This window comes from Gadus morhua, chromosome 11, assembly GCF_902167405.1.
Source record: "Gadus morhua chromosome 11, gadMor3.0, whole genome shotgun sequence".
Lineage (NCBI taxonomy): Eukaryota > Metazoa > Chordata > Actinopteri > Gadiformes > Gadidae > Gadus > Gadus morhua.
The window spans coordinates 9,972,383-9,992,845 of NC_044058.1; the positions used below are offsets into that span (position 1 = coordinate 9,972,383).

General features: G+C 43.3%; 3 protein-coding genes across 3 annotated transcripts in view; all 3 read left to right on the forward strand.

Annotated features, from left to right (window-relative positions):
* The window catches only part of sv2a (synaptic vesicle glycoprotein 2A), a 41,597-nt gene extending 26,518 nt beyond the window's left edge, over positions 1-15,079 (forward strand). Inside the window, exons 4-13 of the mRNA XM_030371229.1 lie at positions 1,120-1,271; positions 1,796-1,929; positions 2,293-2,382; positions 2,889-2,996; positions 3,422-3,510; positions 5,818-5,982; positions 6,558-6,691; positions 7,920-8,126; positions 8,653-8,812; positions 10,890-15,079. Of these exons, the coding sequence (XP_030227089.1) occupies positions 1,120-1,271; positions 1,796-1,929; positions 2,293-2,382; positions 2,889-2,996; positions 3,422-3,510; positions 5,818-5,982; positions 6,558-6,691; positions 7,920-8,126; positions 8,653-8,812; positions 10,890-11,073 (1,423 nt within the window). The 3' untranslated portion in view covers positions 11,074-15,079. The remainder of the gene's footprint in view (positions 1-1,119; positions 1,272-1,795; positions 1,930-2,292; positions 2,383-2,888; positions 2,997-3,421; positions 3,511-5,817; positions 5,983-6,557; positions 6,692-7,919; positions 8,127-8,652; positions 8,813-10,889) is intronic.
* A 122-nt stretch (positions 15,080-15,201) lies between these two features.
* Positions 15,202-16,971, forward strand: bola1 (bolA family member 1). The gene is made up of 2 exons (XM_030370812.1): positions 15,202-15,273; positions 15,962-16,971. Exon 2 carries the CDS (start codon positions 16,027-16,029, stop codon positions 16,483-16,485), a length of 459 nt encoding a protein of 152 aa, XP_030226672.1. The 5' UTR covers positions 15,202-15,273; positions 15,962-16,026; the 3' UTR covers positions 16,486-16,971.
* A 599-nt stretch (positions 16,972-17,570) lies between these two features.
* Positions 17,571-20,201, forward strand: arl4aa (ADP-ribosylation factor-like 4aa). The gene is made up of 2 exons (XM_030370811.1): positions 17,571-17,724; positions 18,472-20,201. Exon 2 carries the CDS (start codon positions 18,588-18,590, stop codon positions 19,200-19,202), a length of 615 nt encoding a protein of 204 aa, XP_030226671.1. The 5' UTR covers positions 17,571-17,724; positions 18,472-18,587; the 3' UTR covers positions 19,203-20,201.
* The last annotated feature ends 262 nt before the right edge of the window (positions 20,202-20,463 follow it).

Consider the following 20,463-nt stretch of genomic DNA (forward strand, 5'->3'; position numbering starts at 1 on the left):
TGAGAGGCGTTGGAAAGCCACAGAAAGCTACATTCTCTTGCATCGTTCTTGTATATTTCTGTTATAAATAAACGGTGCTAGCCTTGGCATTTCATGTGTTTTGCTCACCGGTTGAAACCAATCCATCTGTGTTGGGGACCACAGGGGACCACTTGGTCAACCCCTTTTGCTCCAATGTTACCCAATCTGTTGAATAGTCTTTATTTTTGGGGTTTTTCTAAAACCTTTAAGACTGTCCTGAAAGCTCAGACTGCAATTTTTGAAAGTCGTAGGCAGAAGTTCGGTCCAAAGGGGTGTTTACTTCCCCGTTAATCACTAGGATGTGTTTCCTCTTTGCATCATATCTTATCTCTGACTCTGTCTCATTTGAATGCAGCTTTGTGAGGCTCATTAATTCTGTAATTAGTACAAATGGCTTTAAGACGACAGGAATTCACTCTAAAGCTCGACATCAAATTCTTACACGAAACCGACCAAACCTTCTTTATCATCGTGAGTCAAGCGTGAGGTAGGCCGCTTAATATGCAAACCACGAGCCAATCGTTAATCGTCCACCAAGTGTGCTATCAAATCATCACATCCCTCCTCCATCTGTCTGAGGCTTGGCCCCGCCTTAATAACCGCTTTTTAATGCATGATCACCGTAGCACGTAGGTCGTTACACTGGCTTCTCAAGGGATGACCATGGCTCGACGGGATTTTCTAACCCCCCTCTCGTCTTCTCCTCTCTCTCTTCAATAATTGACAACTTTTCGTACACATTTCTTGAAAGTGAGTGTAGATACATAAGATATGTTTTAGCAAGGAGGGGTTAGGGCACAAGGAAGCCTACAGGTAGCATATTGGGGTTCAAACCCAGATTCTTTGGCTGGAAGTAAAACACCTTAACCTGACCTTAACCTCTAGTCTTCTCCTTCTTTCTCTCGCTTTCCTCTCTATGACCCTTCTGTCTCTGCTCTGTCTATCACATCCCCTTCTGTCTTCTCCTTCTCCCTCTACTCCTCCCTCCTTCTCCCTCTCCATCTCCCCTTCTTCTGTCGTCTCTCTTCTCCTCTCTCTTTCCCCTTCGTTCCTCTCTACCTCTCCTTCTCGGTCCATGTCTCCTCTCTCTCCGTGCAGTATCGGAGGCTCCATCCCCATCGTGTTCTCCTACTACTCTGAGTTCCTGGCCCAGGAGAAGAGGGGCGAGCACCTCAGCTGGCTCTGCATGTTCTGGATGATCGGCGGCATCTACGCCTCCGCCATGGCCTGGGCCATTATCCCCCATTACGGTCAGTCAGTCAGTCAGTCAAGGAGTTAGTCCATCAGTCAGACAGTTTGTTATTCAGTCAATCAATCAGTCAGTCAGTCAGTCGGTCAAGGAGTTAGTCCATCAGTCAGACAGTTTGTTATTCAGTCAGCAATAAAATGCTTTAAATTAGTTAATATAAAATTATGAAATCTACCAAACAGGCAGTAAGATACCATATACCTCTCTCTCTCTCTCTCTCTCTCTCTCTCTCTCTCTCCATTTCTCTCTCTCTCTCTCTCTCTCTCTCTCTCTCTCTCTCTCTCTCTCTCTCTCTCTCTCTCTCTCTCTCCATTTCTCTCTCTCTCTCACTATGTCTCTCTCTCTCTCTCTCTCTCTCTCTCTATCTCTCTCTCTCTCTCCATTTCTCTCTCTCCATTTCTCTCTCTCTCTCACTATGTCTCTCACTATGTCTCTCTCTCTCTCTCTCTCTCTCTCTCTCTCTCTCTCTCTCTCTCTCTCTCTCTCTCTCTCTCTCTCTCTCGCTCTCTCTCTTCCTGACACAAGGCTGGAGTTTCCAGATGGGCTCGGCCTACCAGTTCCACAGCTGGCGTGTGTTCGTCCTGGTGTGCGCCCTGCCCTCAGTGGCCGCTATATGTGCCCTCACCACCATGCCCGAGAGCCCCCGCTTCTTCCTGGAGGTCAGTCCAGGACCCCATCCACCATGCATTATGAATGGTTTAATGAATATCACATTGCCAAGTACTTGTCAATGTAATGTGTCTCATGTGATAGTATATGATGTATATGTGACACAGCTCCTTTAGGGATGATCATGAATTAATCAAATGAATCCTAACAATGCATAAAGTATCAGCACAACTGTGTGGTCAACTGTTTTAATGTAATTTTGAATCTAAACAGAAATGGGAGGTGGATCTCAACAGACTCCCACCAGAGGTGGGAGTCTGGGAGACCACTTTTAGGGATGCCGATGATATCATCTCTAATTGTCTCTTGTGATGAAACTAACAGGGGATGTATTTTATTGTTGTCTTTGCTAGAACGGTAAACACGACGAGGCATGGATGATTCTGAAGCAGGTTCATGACACCAACATGCGGGCCAAGGGCTACCCAGAGAGGGTCTTCTCTGTAAGCCACCACACCTTCTTAAAGCACCACCCCACCACATTTCAACTAAATTATTAAAGTCATCAGATATAATGCATTATGTACAATAAATGTAACTGTTTATTCTTTGAATATTATGTAAACATTAACCTACGTGTGTCAGAACATTTAACATTCATCTTACTCGCTTTAGAATGTGACATTTATGCATCCCAGCGATTACTCTGAAGACATCACTGAACACACCTGAACATTGGTCTTGTTAATATCACTGCTTAATTAACATTTGCACTACTCAAGATTAAATAGTGATAGATACATACCATGAAAACATAAACCCCGGAAAGACAAACCACTTCAAAACCCTCTAAAATAATAAAACATTAATGCGGTGGTGGTTTGTATCGGTGCCGGCCAACTGAGCAGAGCCATAAAGCCGTGACACTAAAAGTCAGCTGATTAACGGAGGGCAGTTAACTGTTAATGATTCCCAGACAAAGTGTAAATATTAGTGTTATGGCCGCCAGGTGACCACCATTAAGACGGTGAAGCAGATGGATGAGCTGGTGGACATGGGGGAGAGCCTCGCCTGGCATCAGAAGTGGAGGATGAAGCTCAGTGCCTTGTTCCATCAGGTGACTTTAACCCCAGGGCTGAATGCTAATGTTAGCTCTCACAGCAAAATACTATTTGTCTCATTATTTCACGATGTCCATATTTTCTACTCCGAATATTCTTGTAATTCTTTGTGCACATCGTGATTAGAAAATATGGTTACTGCAACGTTAAATGAGACAACAAAATGAGGCATGCAACCTTATTTCCTGGTCTCATTTAACTTCACAATGGCCATGTTTTCTACTTACAATGTTCTTGTCATTATTTGGTGAAGGTCAATTAATTTGCGTAGTGCATATTTTATTAGTTTTATTTTTGCTTCGGAGATATTAACCTGCTGTCTGTGTTTGTACATTTGTACATGTGTGTGCGTGGGTGTGTGGATGCATGTGTTTATGTGTGTTTATGCTTGTGTGTGTGTTTGCATGCTTGCCTCCCTCAGGTACGTGGTAACTTCCTGGCCATCTTCTCCCCAGAGTACCGCCGCACCACCTACATGATGATGGCCGTGTGGTTCTCCATGTCCTTCAGGTAACACCTCCTCAGGGCACATCCCCACCTACACATCAATTATAGGAATGGTATCATTCATATCCAAAATAAACAATACAATTCAACTGCATTATAATTCAACTATTCAGGACAAATGTTTGACTGCTGCCTGAGGGAACCAGTGTAAACATGGCAAAAAAATAAGCTTGTTGATGTAACTACCATATTTGACCCTAATATAAGACTCATTTTTGGAAATATATTCTTTTAAGATCATTTTAATTGAAAATCATGATAATTAAAACACAGTTGTCTGTGGATAAAAACATCCAGGGCGCTCGTCTGGCCATACTCTTCCAGAGAGGAGAGAGATGTGGAGGGGTGAGAGCACATGCAACAGGCACTGCGGGAATAGAACCTCCACTAAGATCACGGAACCCAAGAGTTAGGAGAAGAAGTGTGGTGAACTAAAGCCATATACACTGACGGCAATTAGCTGTGATCTCCGGAGAACCACAAGTTGTGTTGTTTTCCCGAAACCTTGATTGCACAACGCAACAGAGTAGAGAGCAAAACACTTTCCTTGTTATGGCCCAGCTCTTACAGGGAAAGGGAAGCAGCATGGAACCAGATTTGGTCAAATTAAAGGTATTTATTACCAGAAAGTTGTCATGGAAAATTTAAAAGTCTAGACCCCGAATATAAGACTACTTTTTTGCATTTCCAGAAAAAGGAAATGTAAGTGACTTATATTTGGGCCAATACGGTACTATGTGCAATCTGAGTATGAGTTGTTATAGAGCATCATGCTACGCCTCACATCGCCAGCCCAATTAGCAAATGCGTAATAGTCTGAAACCTCTTGTCTCATTTTCAAATCCAAGGCGTGTGATCAATCGACTCAGAGCCAAATAACTTTGCAATTGGATGGACCTACAACCAATCAGAACAAGAGTATGTGTCACACATCAGCGGCAGCCATCTTAGTTGTTCATGAAAATGCCTCGAAGGCACTTCCATATGTCCCCCTCAGTCATCGTATTAAACCCGCCCCATGTTAGAGAAATGGTTGTGATCGGCCCAACCCGGGCCAGCTCTTCTGTAAATCTTTCTGAACCGTAGGGGGACCTACCCCCTATGATTTTTCTTTATAAATAAAGTGTAAATCGGACGGCACTGATTAGTAAAGCGTGCGAATGGTTTGGTAAAGCATGTCCTCAGATCCGTAAACCGTGTGCACGGATTTTGCAATCCACACCTCCTCCTCTGCTCTTCAGCAAATTGACCTGCCTTGGAACATGACAACCTCCACGAAATTGCACAATAAAAGCTGTGAAACAGCCTAACCACATGCTTGGATAGGTAACTAACTAGTGTTTATGTAAGCTAGCTGCTTGACCACTTATTCTAATGGTGGTTTTCAGGTGAAGAGCACTAACAATGCACATAAATGCCATGAAAGGGCCACAACAAATAGCTAAATCAGTAGCACTGATTTCCCTATCATTAAATCTGCCCTTGAATCTACAAGAATTGGACTTTATGGGAAGAAGTGGTCATACCGTTCCAAGGCGGGTCCATTTGCTGAAGAACAGTGCATGTGGATTGCAAACCCATGTGCATGGTTTACGAATCCAAGGGCACGCTTTCCCAATCTGTTTGCACGGATTTACACATTTATTTACATTTATTTTTAATGTTTCATCATGTGACCCTAAGAGGGCTCCGTAGGGACCAGACACATATGTCAGAGCAAATAAAACATGAGCTCAGGGATTCATCGTGTTCCCATGATAGTATGGAACATTCACAAACGAAAATGTGGGGATAATTATTTTTTATTAAAAAAACCTACCAATAATAACGAATACGAGGCAGAATAACTCATCAATCATTCTTTCTAATTAGCACAATCTCTCTATCTCTCGCTCCTTGTCTCTGCCACTCTCCCTGTCCCTTTCTCTTTCTTTCTCCATCTACTCATCCCTGTTTCTCCCTAATTCTTCCTCTCTCTGTTCCTCTTTCTGAAACATGCTTACTTATCCTGCTTACTCTCCCACTCTTTCCCTCTCTTCCTCTACTTCTCTTTAACTATTTTCCTCTCTCCTTTCCTCCAACCCTCTCTTTCTGAAACTGCTTGTCTTTCTCCCAATCTTTCTCTCTTTTTCTCACGTCGGTTTTCCCACCTGCTCTTTCCCTCTACCACTGCCTTATTCTCCTCTCTCCTCCTCCCTCTCTCTCTCCCGCTCCTTACTCTTCTTCTCCCTCACCACTCTTTCCCTCTCTATATCCTTCTTCCTCCTCTTCTCCTCCCTCACCCCCCTCTCCCACACTCCCCGCCCCTAGCTATTACGGCCTGACGGTGTGGTTCCCAGACATGATCAAGTACCTCCAGAAGCAAGAGTATTCGTCGCGCACCAAGACCTTCACCCAGGAACGCATGGAGCATGTCACCTTCAACTTCACCCTGGAGAACCAGGTCCACAAGAAGGGCCAGTACTTCAACGACAAGTGAGTGGCTACGTGCTGAACCCCGCCCCTGCCCCCAGTCACCATGGCGATTAGCAACCAGGATAAAAAGCCATTATCCGCTCGTAGATCCCAACGGTGTCGCCACGGATACCAAGGTAGCAGCACTTGCCACTTTAAGATAAGATCATTTGACATTCTATCATCAATCCCAGATTGGAAACTTGATTGTCAAAGTAGCAAAATCAGAGCACAATAAAATATTTTAAAAGAGATAGACAAATATATAAAATAATACAAAACCAAAAAACTATATTGACCTACAAAAAGAGTACAAGAGTTAAAATCTTGAAAGTATTTCAATGTAAATATTATGAGTAGTAGTACTATTACCTATAACCTATTTACCTATGTATCAACCAAAGCTTAGGGCTAAGTGTAGCAACAAGACAACAGCAGCAAACATTGTGTTCTTGAACTCTGTCTAAGCTATCATCCTGAGATAGCTTAGCTTAGCACCAATCGTATTGTGAAAACTCTGTTGGTGACCTGATTTAGCTAAGCCCTACGCATGGTGTGAACGCAGCAGTGGTAGACATTTTTGTTGTCCCATGTAGGTTCATGAACCTGAAGATGAAGTCAATGGTGTTTGAGGACTCTCTGTTCGAGGAATGCTACTTTGAGGACATCACCTCCAGCAACACCTTCTTCAAGAACTGCACCTTCATCGCAACCCTTTTCTACAACACAGGTGTGCAACCCCCACGCACACACATTTTGATAATCACACACATAAATGTAAGCGTGGATACTTGCACGCAAACATACACACACACACACACACACACACACACACACACACACACACACACACACACACACACACACACACACACACACACAAACACACACACATGCATATACACATTGTGATAACACTCAATATGTGCTATCAGCGCTTCACAAAAGCCATCCCTCTTGCCTTTGTGATCTGTTTGCAGTTCTCCTGCCATTCAACCAATCATTCATAGCACCTCGATGCACCAGATGGGACTTTCTCATTCAAATTCAAATCACATATTATTCCCGTTATGACTGCTTATTATCGGGGCTGCCGCCTAACAGAAGGCCGGGGGAGGCTGCCAGATAAAGTTGTTGTATAACATTACAACAGCTGATGACACGTTGGGTTACAGGTGTCTGGGATCCGTCCAGAGAAGAGTGGAGATGGCCTCTGTACCAGGGGGCGGGGTAGTGTGGGACAGTAGGTCCAACGCCTTGTGGGGCTGAGGCGCACACCAGCCATCCCTGCTCACCAACTATTTATGGATCCAAAATCAAGCGTATGCAAAAAGGCCAGCAGAAGCACTTTTTGGGATGGGGCTCGTCGCTCTTAAAGAGACACACACATGACATCTTGTGTCCTCAACGACACAGCGACTCGGCACAATCTTTGGGAACCAAATGACGTGTATCCTAGGATGCTTAATGACCATTTTCAGGGTCCATGGGTTTGGGTACATTACAGAGAGCCTGATTTGGTGTTAATGTTGGGGTTTCAGCAGCGGCTCTCTCATCACCCATCCTGTAGTAGCATGGCAGTCTAATAGCACTCTGCTCATCGCGTTTAGCCCTACTCCTGGCCGACAATCAGCAGCACCAATTGACTGCATCTCCAGATCCACTAACCAATCACTCCCTTACTCTCTCTCTCTCCCTCTCTCGGCCACTCCACAACTGTTTTCTCTCTCTCTTCCCCTCCTTCACCCTCTCTCACCCTATTTATCCCCTTTCTATCTCTCCCTTCCGCCTGCTTTCTCTCTCCACTCGTCCTTCTTATCTGGTCTATTTCCGTCCGCTCCCCATCACTCTGTCACCACCCCCCTCTCTCTCTGTCCATCACCCTCCCTCTCTCTCTCTCTCTCTCACTCTCCCCTGCCTCTTCCCCCCCTCTCTTTAAATCCCCCTCTCTCCACCAGACCTGTTCAAGTACCGGCTGATCAACAGCCGACTCATCAACAGCACGTTTCTGCACAACAAGGAGGGCTGCCTGCTCAGTGACGTCAGCGACGACAACAACGCCTACATGGTGTACTTTGTCAGCTTCCTGGGCACTCTGGCCGTGTTGCCGGGCAACATTGTCTCCGCGCTGCTCATGGACAAGATCGGAAGGCTGAGGATGCTGGGTAAAATGCCAGGGGGGCTCAGGGGGTTATTGTATGTGGTTGTGGATGTGGGTCGGTGGGGTTGCATTGACTCAGGGATGGGAATCCTTGGCAGATCCATACAGGCATGCATACGGGAATACGGGGAATTGCACTATATTTTATATTTCCCAAATGTAGTTCCTCATTTCGTCGTGAGAATCCAGGCATGATGGCATCCTGGTCTAACTGTTCTAATTACTACTTGGAAGCGGCTACTCAACAGCTTCTACAGTCAAAATTGAATATAACTGAATCACTTAAGTGTAAAGTGAGTGTAAAGCCTTATATATAAAATACTCATATCTTGTTTATAGCCTGCCGTCCTTATTCAAGGCGAGGGTGCACTCCCAAGATACACCAAAACGGATGATTTACTTCAGTTCTCATCTTCGTAGCAAAGGCCCAGGAGAACTTACACCGGGGCATATGCCAAACACAATGGCTGGCATCACAGATCCATCCTCTTCCCTGTTCTCCCTAACTCCGCGTGTCCTCTGTCCTCCAGCCGGCTCCAGTGTGATCTCCTGCGTCAGCTGCTTCTTCCTGTCCTTCGGTAACAGCGAGTCGGCCATGATCGCTCTGCTCTGCCTGTTCGGAGGCATCAGCATCGCCTCCTGGAACGCCCTGGACGTCCTCACGGTGGAGCTCTACCCCTCTGACAAGAGGTGAGGGCACACACACACACACACACACACACACACACACACACACACACACACACACACACACACACACACACACACACACACACACACACACACACACACACACACACACACACACACACACACACACACAAATAGGGAAGGCCAAAAGGGTCGCAACGACGCCATATTGAAGACGTGCATTGATTTAAATCAATGGGAAATTCAGTGTTTGAGCTTTTATAAGGCCGCATTTGACGTCGTTGTATTTTATTATGGCGTACGATCAGGGCCGCCGTTCGCCATACGCAGAGTAGGGGGGCCCAAGTACCTGGCGGGGGCCCCCAAAATTAAGGTTGCCAAAAAAAAAAGTAGGATAATTATTACATTATTACATTACAAAATATATAAATTAGTTATGAAGATGCCCAACGTTGTTTTTTCTTAATTGTGAACCCTATCACTCAATTTGGGCAAATTACATGTTTTTACCTAATATATAAAAAGAGTCCCCCCCCCACTTCCCTGAAATGGTACAGGTTTCAAAGCACTTGTCTTTTCGCATCGGAGGCAGAGAATCCTTTCTCAGCTCAGTTTTTCTAAACTGGAACTCATTAAAGCATATCTACGGTCAACAATGGGGCAAGAACTCTTAAGTGGCACATAGGGTGCATTATGATGAATTGATTATCTGCCAGTAAAAGTCATCGTGCACCATTGTAAAGACTCCCACAACTGCTGAGAATGCACACGCAATTTAGCATTGCACACTATTGTACACTAACAGTGTATACTAACAGTTACAGTTCAGTTTGTTTTGATGAATATACCTTATTCATGTGCATAATTTCCGTTCATCTTTGGAGCCTGCAGTTGTTATTATATTGTAATGCTGCTTTTAAGGAAGTTTTATATAGTACTTATATATTATTTATATATAACTTTATATTTTACTTATGGTGCTGCTGTTGAGGCTTTTATTTTGATACTCTATGATGAAATGTGACCAATTTATGACAAATTATGCTTAGGGCCTCCAAAAGCTTAGCAGCGGGGCTGCCTACGATGTTAGTGATTTAAAGTTTGTCTTTTACAGCGTTTTTATGACAAATGATAGAAAGATCAGCTTTGGACTGGGGTGGACTAGTGTGGCAATCGTGGATTGAGTGAAGAAGGTTCATAATAACTGGCTGAGAAAAAGAAGGGGGGGGCACTTTAGACTGTTCGCATTTAACAAGCGGTTAAATACGGCGTTGAAGAAATGAGAAAAAGCTGCGTAAAAAACAGCAGTTTAAGCCACTAACATGGCACATTTTACAGCACAATATAATAGCAGTGTAAAATGTGTTATTATAAAAGCTTAAATGTATAATTTTACGTTGATTTAAAATGAATACATGTCTACAATGAGCACGCACGAAGGCACGCATGCAGGCAGGCACGCATGCAGGCACGCGCGCACACACACACAATATAACATTATCTTTATTTAACCAGGCAAGTCATTAAGAACAAATTCTTAATTACAATGGTGGCCTGGCAAGTGGCACACGCACACACACACAAACACACACACGTAGATGCACATGCATATATATACACACACACACTCACAATCTCCATGACTACCATATAGGTGTGGGGGTGGGTTTAAAGTGATAATGACAGGGAGGTGGGACAAGCAACATCCCACTTGAGATGCTGAACTGCAAGGCTGCACAATGATTGGTTGGGTGAGGAGGAGGGTGAAAAACGATGGGTGTGACGGCTGTGGAGAATTGCCTTTCTTTACCACCACCCTGTGGTCAGAACTGGGTAGAAGTTTGGTAGCATTGATGTTGGCCTATCTGCAATGACATGAGAAAAACAGCACATTTCTAAATCTGTAAAATTACAAAAACAAACGTTGGCAAACTAAAAATATGAATTAAATCAATCCATATATTACAAATATGCAAACATATATGCCAGACGTTGTTATTCGCAGTGGCGTTTCTGTGATGTGGTAGACTGTGACGCCCTCTGGTGGCCAAAGCAAGTTTTTATCAATGTGTTAACATCAAAAATGTTAATGAATTAACCCTCCCCTCCCATCCAGATGCACTGCGTTTGGCTTCCTCAACGCCCTCTGCAAGCTGGCCGCCGTACTGGGCATCAGCATTTTCACCTCCTTCGTGGGCATCACCAAGGCAGTGCCCATCCTCTTCGCGTCGGGGGCCCTGGCGGCCGGCAGCTTCCTGGCCCTCAAGCTGCCCGAGACGCGGGGCCAGGTACTGCAGTAGTGGGCAGGTGGGGAGTGCGTGAGTAGGGTGGCGGACGGGGAGGCATCAGAAAGGTGTTAGCCACACTGTGAACAAGCAAAAAACAAAAAAATACACTCAAGCCCTTGACACTCTACCCTCTAACCCCGACTCCCCCCCCCCCCCCCCCCCCCCCGGATGTAACACAAAATTAACAACGGTCAGATCTCTGCATAGAAGTCAACGCGATCCGCCCACCGGCTGTATATACATATATTAAGATATTCTTGTCATTTGGATTCACCGACCATCATACAGACACACACAAACACACCATGCTCTATAGCGATTGGTGGGTGTGGTGAAAGCCTGTGTGATGCTTTTAACATTGGTGGGATCCCGGTCAGATATTGCAACTGCCGAGATTCTGAATCGGGGGCCAGTTCATAGTGCAAGGCGCCTTTTTATGAGTGCATCGTTGGTGTGTTTTTTGAGATGGGGCCACTAGCACAAAAACACCAGTGGCCCAGACTGGGGTAAGAGGTTAGAGAACCAGGGTCCTTGAGAAGGAGCAATGCATATAGACAGAGTGATGAGGATGATGACCACTCTCCATTGGCTTCAAACGTCTTCGACATAATGTTCATCGCTATTCACATCACCTCTACGGTCCTCTCTGCCTTTCAATTTTTTTATTTGAAAAGAATAAATTACTTTTTATTTGAAGCATTGTTGATCCTAAACCCAACACATGCTTTGATTGGCTTGGTCCTGTCACATGACCGGCCCTCACTCTTATATATCCTAACGGTCTTGTGTCGGTGTACAACCTAACTGCCATTTTATAGATTATAGAACATTCAAGGTCCTTCATTTCGGAGCTCTTTTCCCTTTAAAACATTACTTTTTGATATTTTGAACAGCTGAGCGGAGGTGCATGGATTCTCCCCGAACAAGACCATGGTGAAACAGTAAATGCTGCCAGATGTATCGTTTGCATCTCAAAAGTATTAAACACAAATAGTTCACACTGAATTTTAACATTAAAAGCACAACTGTTTGCCAGTGTGAATGCCAATAACATGCTTCAAATTCGATGAAAGTCATTCATAATTTCCAAATTCATCCAACTTGAACCTTTTTAAGATTTATAGTGCAATTTTAAATCCATCTTATTTGATGAAATGCCTACAGTATTGTGAAGTACTTGCAGGTGTACGGTATATTTACTTTCAAACAATGTGCTATGCATATAACAACGTATCTACTTGACTTTGGGGTAAGTTGAACAGTGGCCCCCATTTAGACACATTGCATTTATGCTTTGACTCCACCTCTTAAGTTGTGCAACCTAGGATATATTCAAGAAGCTACCCCAAAAAAGGCTACATTGCATTTGATTAACCATGAAAGTTAACAATCTTAAAGCACAACCCAACCCTTTAAATGTGCAATCATCCAGATTTTCTGTTATTCTGTTTGCATATACAGATGATAATCATCTGTTTATATAGTCAATCATAAATATATACATTATATACATTATATATATATAAATATGTATATAAATGTATATGTAAAGCTACATTGTATAGCTTACAATTACAAATTCCATGCATAGTCTATTCCAACTGAAGCAGTTTCCATTCATAAAGAACCGATTAACTAATAACTGAATGGTCTCGGAAAGAATGTGTTTCATCATTATATTATAGATGATTATAGATATAAATATAGCCAAACAAATATCCAGATAGAAATATATAAACGTGTGTGTTGAAAATAACAGCTCCCTTCCAGTCCAGAGAAGATACAATAATAAAGGGATCGTTCTCATCTGTATAATTGAGTGGAAACGTCAAGGTTTAACTTCATGTGTGAATGGTTTTATTATAAATGGCAGGTGCCTAAAAAATGAAGATTAATTATTTTATAGCAATGTTGAGATGTAGACATCTCTCTTGTGGAAGGTTGAACCTCTCATTGTGTCATTGGACTTTTTAAATGCTAGGCTGGCATTTTAACTTGACTACAGTCCTCACTAACAATCAAACTATCTAAACTGGCGTGATTTTAGCTATGTTTAAAAGTTGATTTGTTGCTCTAGGGATACATTAATCTTTTTTTTATCAAACTTTAAATGAAAGTATAAATGGTAGTTTACCATCAAGTTTGATCTAAGTCATTGTGCCCAAAGTAGAAAACCAGAATTTCCTTTTCTATTTATTTATTTATTATTTATTTTTGCAGGGCACAGCTCAAAAAGTAACATGGTTTACACATACAGAGATGGGTTGGTAGTTGAAGCTGAGCGAAACAGCTATTAATTTAGCTCTATTCAAGACAATTATAACTTCACAGAGAAGATCACACACAGGAATAATGGTGGGAAGCCCACTGCCAGGTTCTCAATTTGAACCCCAAAAATGGCACAGAACCATGGATCCATTTCCACTCAATGGGTCCAAATCACCAAAACCAGATATGTTCACATTTGCGTGGGAAAATAAACTCTGTCACAAATCAGATCCAATCAAAAATCAAATCAGGTTAGATCAAAGAAAACTAGGATTATTCTTTTGTCCAACTGCCATTTTGTAGGATAGCAGCCATATGTAGACTTGAGACAGGTAAAAAAAAAAGGAAAAGACAACCCACTGCACTATGTGTACTCTGATGTACAACCCCGCTAACCGATGTCTTCAGTGCTTCGAGACACAAGATAGGTCGCTTGTCCAGCTGGCGTTTTAAAAAGAGCGAGCACATAGACTAAACACACAACCAAATAATCCGATCACCAACACAAATGCAGTTGTGAACATAGGCGTTCCGAGGACATGGATGAATCCCCCCCCCCATATAACATCCCACAATATATGTTTTCAAACAAACTGGACATCTGTGACCATCATGTGACTCATTTGTGAGCGTGAGGAAAGCACCGTAAATTATTGCCAAATATTTCTTTGTGTCAATCCGTCAGATCTCTGATATAGATATAAATATATGTAAATAAAATCAAAAGGTTATAAGTAATAAGATGACGCCCTGTGTTCTTGGATCCCTCGGTAATGTATCGTGAATAAGAGTCTTAAAGTGACAAAAATAACTTTAATGGTCAGACAGTTTCAGCACATTAATGGCCTAGAAATGAAGAATTCTACGTAATCAGAACAACAAAAAGTCAATGTTTGAATACCGTTATTATGTGTTTTATCTCACCGTACGTCCTCTGTTCCCCTTGAAATAAAAAAAGAAATAACCACGTCAATGTAATTACCGCGTAGTTGAACGCAAGATCGCCATGAAAACGCAAACTATTCCAGCAAATCTGTTATTCTGTTGGATTCTCCGTTCAATTCCAGTTTGTATGTAGTATATACATATCCTAGCTTCTGTTACAGGGTTATTTTGTATTATTAAATTATTGTTGCCTAAGCAACAGTCAATTTTGAGTGCAAAAAGTTAACAAAGCAATAAGTGTGTTGGGATATTTGTCTATTTTCTCTCCCTGAAAAGCACATTATTATTCTAGCCAAGTCCATGGAAACGCTGACTGTTGGCTCTACAAAACAGGACTGAATGGCTCACATTCATGTGTTCTCTCTAAAGCTAAATCTAGGTCCTGAAGCTGTCAATAAGACTGCAATGCCATTAACTCAATATTAAAAAGAATTTATCACAATCTTCATTGTACTGTGCTGTAGAAACTGTAGTTGTTTGTATGTATGCATAGATTCTCTTTGTGAAAGCATAAATATAAAAGGTTACATTAAATAAGAAGTGTAAATGAACTGTACTGTATGTTGTCTTTGATTTTGTGTATTTTGTAAATGAGAATGAATAATGAGTAAATACATGTTAAATACAGGTTATGATAATAGTTAAGCTAAATGTTACGATGTCAATTCTGTTCTAAGGTGTGTGAGTTTTTTTCATATATTTTATTTGTTGGGTTTTGGTGGGGGAGTTGCTGTTGGGCAACTGACCCGTTAGATCTGCAATGAATAACAAAAGACCATGAATAAAAATAACTCTAAAATCAAAATGTGTTTGTCATTATTCTCTCCATAAATAAAGAATAATTTAAATCTTTCGTCACATTATAAGCATAATAGTATGAAGTCGCAACGGATGACTCATTTTGGACTACAAGTACCAGAAGTACGCATTTCCGGCATAGCATGACGCAACATCCGTCGAGCATGTCTATTGACAACAGCTAGCATTCAATTCTAAAGGGTGAGTAAATGAACATCCATAACCACGTAAAACGTACACATATGTACACATAGGACACGTACAACGATTCATATCAACATACGAAAATCAAGATTTGTATGACTGTAATTTTCCATTTGGGAAACGTGTTTTAAAATATGCTAACGTTAGATTATGTTCGCAATACTGCGTCCTTGGTTGCAGTTCCGTCCATGGAGAGCACTTCACAAAAATAGTTCTCTTATCTGCTTGTATTTAATGTAGATAAAATCACTTATATTCTACCTCTACGGACAGCTTCGCTTCCATAAAAATCAACGTAATTTATGAGCAACCTTTTGTAAATAAGGCTGCACCTTTTCAGACACAGAAAGTTACGTTACACACAAGGATTTTTGTAAAACCTTGACTAGGACTGGTCATTAAGTATTGCTATTTTAAAATGTATATCAAAAGATCTAATTTAATATTTACCATGAGGCTATAAATTTGTTCTTGTCCGTCATAAGACGTAATTTATAGGTCCATGGTCTTAGGTATACTGACAACATTCCCCACTAGGTGGGGGTATTTGTTATCATTTGTACAGCTTTGAACATTCACTTTAAATACTGAAAAGTTAATGTGTAGGAACGCTTCATTTTAACTTCTGAGTTTCTATGTCTTGCCTCCAACACCTTTTTCCACACATCCAACTATGTATCTACAGGTAACCCGTGTTGGGAGTCAGCCTCTGTTTCTCCCATCATTAGTGGTGTCCCGGCACCTATTCTGATGTTGGCCCGCATACTTCTCTGTGCCCGGCCCGTCTCCGCCACCCTACCCGCCTTAACTCGCCCCCTGGCCCACTCCACCGCTCATATGGACCCCGGCTCCGGGGGTCGGCCTGTGGAGACGGCGATCAGAACCAAGCTGACCGGCGCCCTTGTGCCAGCGCACCTAGAAGTCCACAACGAGAGCCACATGCACGCCGTGCCGCCGGGCTCCGAGTCCCACTTCCGCGTGTTGGTGGTGAGCGCAAGCTTTGACGGCCTCTCTCTGATACAGCGCCACCGCCTGGTGAATGAGGCGCTGCGCGAGGAGCTGAGCAGCTGTGTGCACGCACTGGCCATCCAGGCCAAGACCCCCGCCCAGTGGGGCAGTAACCCCTCCGTGGCCAAGAGTCCCCCCTGCATGGGGGGCTCAAAGGGGGACCACTCTGTGGAGGTGAAGCTGGCGGCCGGGAGAGAGTGACTGAGGGGGACTTACATGGTGGTGTGTCAGCTCTACACCCCTCTGCAAAAGATGGCATGGTCGGAGTGTGAGACGTTGGAGGAATGGAAGTTCCATGTGAATTAAACATTAAAATATTGTTTTATAACGGAAATGTTCACTCAACTGTGAATGTTAGTGTTTTATGATGGATGTCTTTGATGGATGGAATAATAAATGGAATCGAACTTAATCCTTCTGAATATAATAAATATATCTCTGAAATGGCACTAGCCAATATGTTTAAATATACAGCAATTGCATATACATATAAATATGAACATATAAATTACATTGTTGAGGTTCACTGCAGTGATATCTTATAAGGAAACTTGTTCCCAGCCTTTATTTCAAATCAATGTGACTATTTGACTGGAGACTGGGTAACAAAATAGTCTGTATCAATACCACCCTGACCTACTTAAATATATTAAATAATACATTGAATAAAATACCTCAGTAATTGTGTCTGTTTTCTGAAATTTAATGAGGGAAATCGTGGTATTCAATTATATAAAGCAGCATCATCAAGCAAAGTCTTTCTCCTGCATGGGAGAAGGTCACTGTGGAGATCAACGTGCCATCGTCGTAAGATCTTGGGCCCACGGGGATCCCCTGACAACTGTCCGGTTGCCGCTCCCTAAGCATCCCAAGCATGGCCAGCTAGCATATGGTCCAGCATAACTGAAATACTTCTGCTAACGCAACGCTTAGGCAAACACTGTCGTACGCCATGGCTGTAGGCTAAAATAGAAGGTGAATAATTAATGACACCGTTTTCTGCAATCACAGCATTTTTATGTGTTTTGCTTCTTATAGGCCTATGTTCACCTGCTAAATTAAATCTTTGTTATAAATTTGGTGTCAGTCCATGAAGAGAGTAATTAACAGGCCTTCGATCATTCAAAAATTCTTGAAATTAAAACACAGTAGGTCCAATTATATATAAAAAGTATAAACATAATAATAATGTATTTATGCCTACAGATCATTTATCCAACATGAATAATTTATATCGCTGAACAGATTTATAAAAAAAGAATGGAGTAATGAATCCCCCGCTTCGTCCAGGGAGGGCATTTGTCTGACCAATCAGTTTGAAGGTAAACACAGGACGGCGTTGGGCGGCGCTCGCGGGCCTGACATAGTACGGCGGGTTGCTAGAACGACCGAACAGGCAAACAGCTCTCACACACGCTGTCCACCCGCCTTCTACCAGCGGTAAGTTTCTACTTTAAATGTCGTTCATTTAACTTTCATGCTCGGTATCTTTTATTATCGCAACCATTGCGCCTCGGTGCATTTCCGTTCGTCACATGTCAATGAAGGAGAAACCAAACTCCGATAAGGTAATGCTCTTTAAAGTTTGGAGAATCAGTAACATCAGCCCTCCCACATCAAATGAGATCTATCGATGTTTGATGGTAAATATGGATGGAGCAGGCAACTGGGGGCTGTGTGGTTTCCAAAAGACCCGGGATTGACGACCGTGTTGCCCGCTTGGTTGTTTCAACCACGCAGCGACTCTCCACCAGAACATGCCCCGTGAGAGGAGGACATAACCGCGCTGCTGTGGGTTTAAACCTGGTTGTTGCGGGACAGAGGAGACGATTTGTCCCCTTTGGTGCTGGGGGATCTCAACCTAACATTTCTTTACGATGTTGGCATATATGATCTGGCCTTCTAGTTAAGACATAGTCCGGAAAAAAAGGCATAAAGTCGCTTAAGGTTACGCAACACGCAACGTCATTTGATTGGGCAATAATTAAACACCTGTAATTTCCTCGTAGGGTTAAAGGTAGCCTAGTATCTCTTTAAATGTTATATTTTATAGGTGAGGTTAGAAATGGATAATAAAATAGTGCGTTGGTATGTGGGCCAGTGCCATGACCTCCGTGCCCCTGCATATCTCGCTGTGTAAATAAACCTCCAGGAAGTGACTCATAATAACCCATGTGACGTTTACAGGTAGGCCTACCTGCTGCCATTGATTCACTTTGTTCGGAGGGAATACAAACCTAACCCGAGGATAACCTACTGATCGGAATAAACTAAAACAATCCCTTCCTCATGAAAACAAAATCATGGGGAATGGATTCTCAGAACAACCCGGTTTCCTGCCCTCCGTCCCCTTCTTCCAGTCCTTTCACATGGCCATCCTGGGCCTGGACTCTGCCGGCAAAACCACCACGCTGTACCGGCTGCGCTTCAACGAGTTCGTCAACACCGTGCCCACCCGGGGCTTCAACGCCGAGAAGGTGAAGCTGTCCCTGGGGGGCCACCGTACCGCGGCCACCTTCCACTTCTGGGACGTGGGCGGCCAGGAGAAGCTGCGGCCGCTGTGGAAGTCGTACACTCGGGGCGCCGACGGCATTGTGTTCGTGGTGGACTCGGTGGACGGCGAGCGGCTGGAGGAGGCCAAGACGGAGCTGCACCGCATCGCCAAGACCATGGAGAACCTGGGCGTGCCCGTGCTGGTGGTCGCCAACAAGCAGGACCTGAGGAACTCCCTGACGCTGGCCGAGATGGAGCGGGGCCTGGCGCTGAAGGAGCTGGGGCCCGGCACGCCGTGGCACCTGCAGCCTGCCTGCGCCATCACTGGGGACGGCCTGCGGGAGGGCATGGAGAAGATCCACGACATGATCCTGAAGCGCCGCAAGGCCCAGCAGCAGCTGCAGCAGCAGAGGAGGAAGAGGTGATCCCGGAGTCACTTATTGGGAAAGAAAAACAGGACTTTTAAAGGAAGAACCGATCATGTATATATCTCTAAAGTAAAGCGTGAGATATGTTGATCAATGTGAAGGACCCGGGATGTATCCTTGCCTCGGCTGCGTGGATCTGTTTCCGCTACAGTATATGTTGAACGTGCTGAGTTTTATCAGTTCAGATTTGAGCTCTACTACTTACCCCCGTCCCCCCCATACACACACACACACCACCATGATCCCCAATGCTGGGATAGCTGCTGACCAGGAAAGTGACTCTTGAGGAAAACAGTTGGATGATGATGATGAAGATGAAGATGAGGATGATGATGTTTTTGAAAAGGAAGGATGTTGAAATGTTCCAAGGGTTCGGAGCGTGAGGCTCCAGAGGTTGTAAAGGCCAGAGCGGTTGGGACGGAGAAAGAATTTGCGGACGATGTACGAAGGATTAATTGAATGGCTATTCTGAAAACGTGACCAAAAGTGATGTAAAAGATTCTTGAGATGGGTGTAGAACAGTCATGAAGATGTGGACGTTGATGTACCGAACAGGCAGAGGCAAGTGGCCATTTTGTTCACCCCCCTCTTGCTCCTGGCGAACAAACTGTGAACACTAGAGGAATCCAATATCCCAAACACACCCGTTTCAATGTGGATCTTGTGTTACTTTTCTTTGTTTAAAATCATTGTATAGTTTTTTTTTGTTGTTGTACTTTACTCTTTATAAGTGTTGCAACATGACATTAGTTTACCTGCTGCCGCAATACATTGTTTACCTTGTCCAATTGTCAAAAAGCACTTTACACTATCCCATAGTGTTTCACTGTTTAAAAAAAAAAACGAGCATTTCATTTCAGAGTTTAACATTCAGGCTTGTAGGCTCCTGCGAGATGCTACTGTGTATAGTTGGGTCTTCATTGGCCACACTGCCGTCAGGTAGATTAATTTATGCATCATCTTTTCTGAAATAAAATCTATTAAGAGCAATCTCCATAACGGTGTGATATTACTTTTAAGACTCTGTTGGTATAAAGTAGCAGGTGCCGTCAAGTACTTTGGTGACCAACGCAGCTTGAAGGAATTCAGATTTATCTGCTAAAGTCCAAAATGGGAAAATTAGATTTTTCCAAGGCCTAGATGGAATCAAGTAATTTGTTCAATTCAGTCGTCATTCATTCATCACTGATTTAACCGACCAGCTGTTCTGCTGTGAGTGCTATTTTAGTTTTATTTTTGGAGACTGATGCAAGTTAGT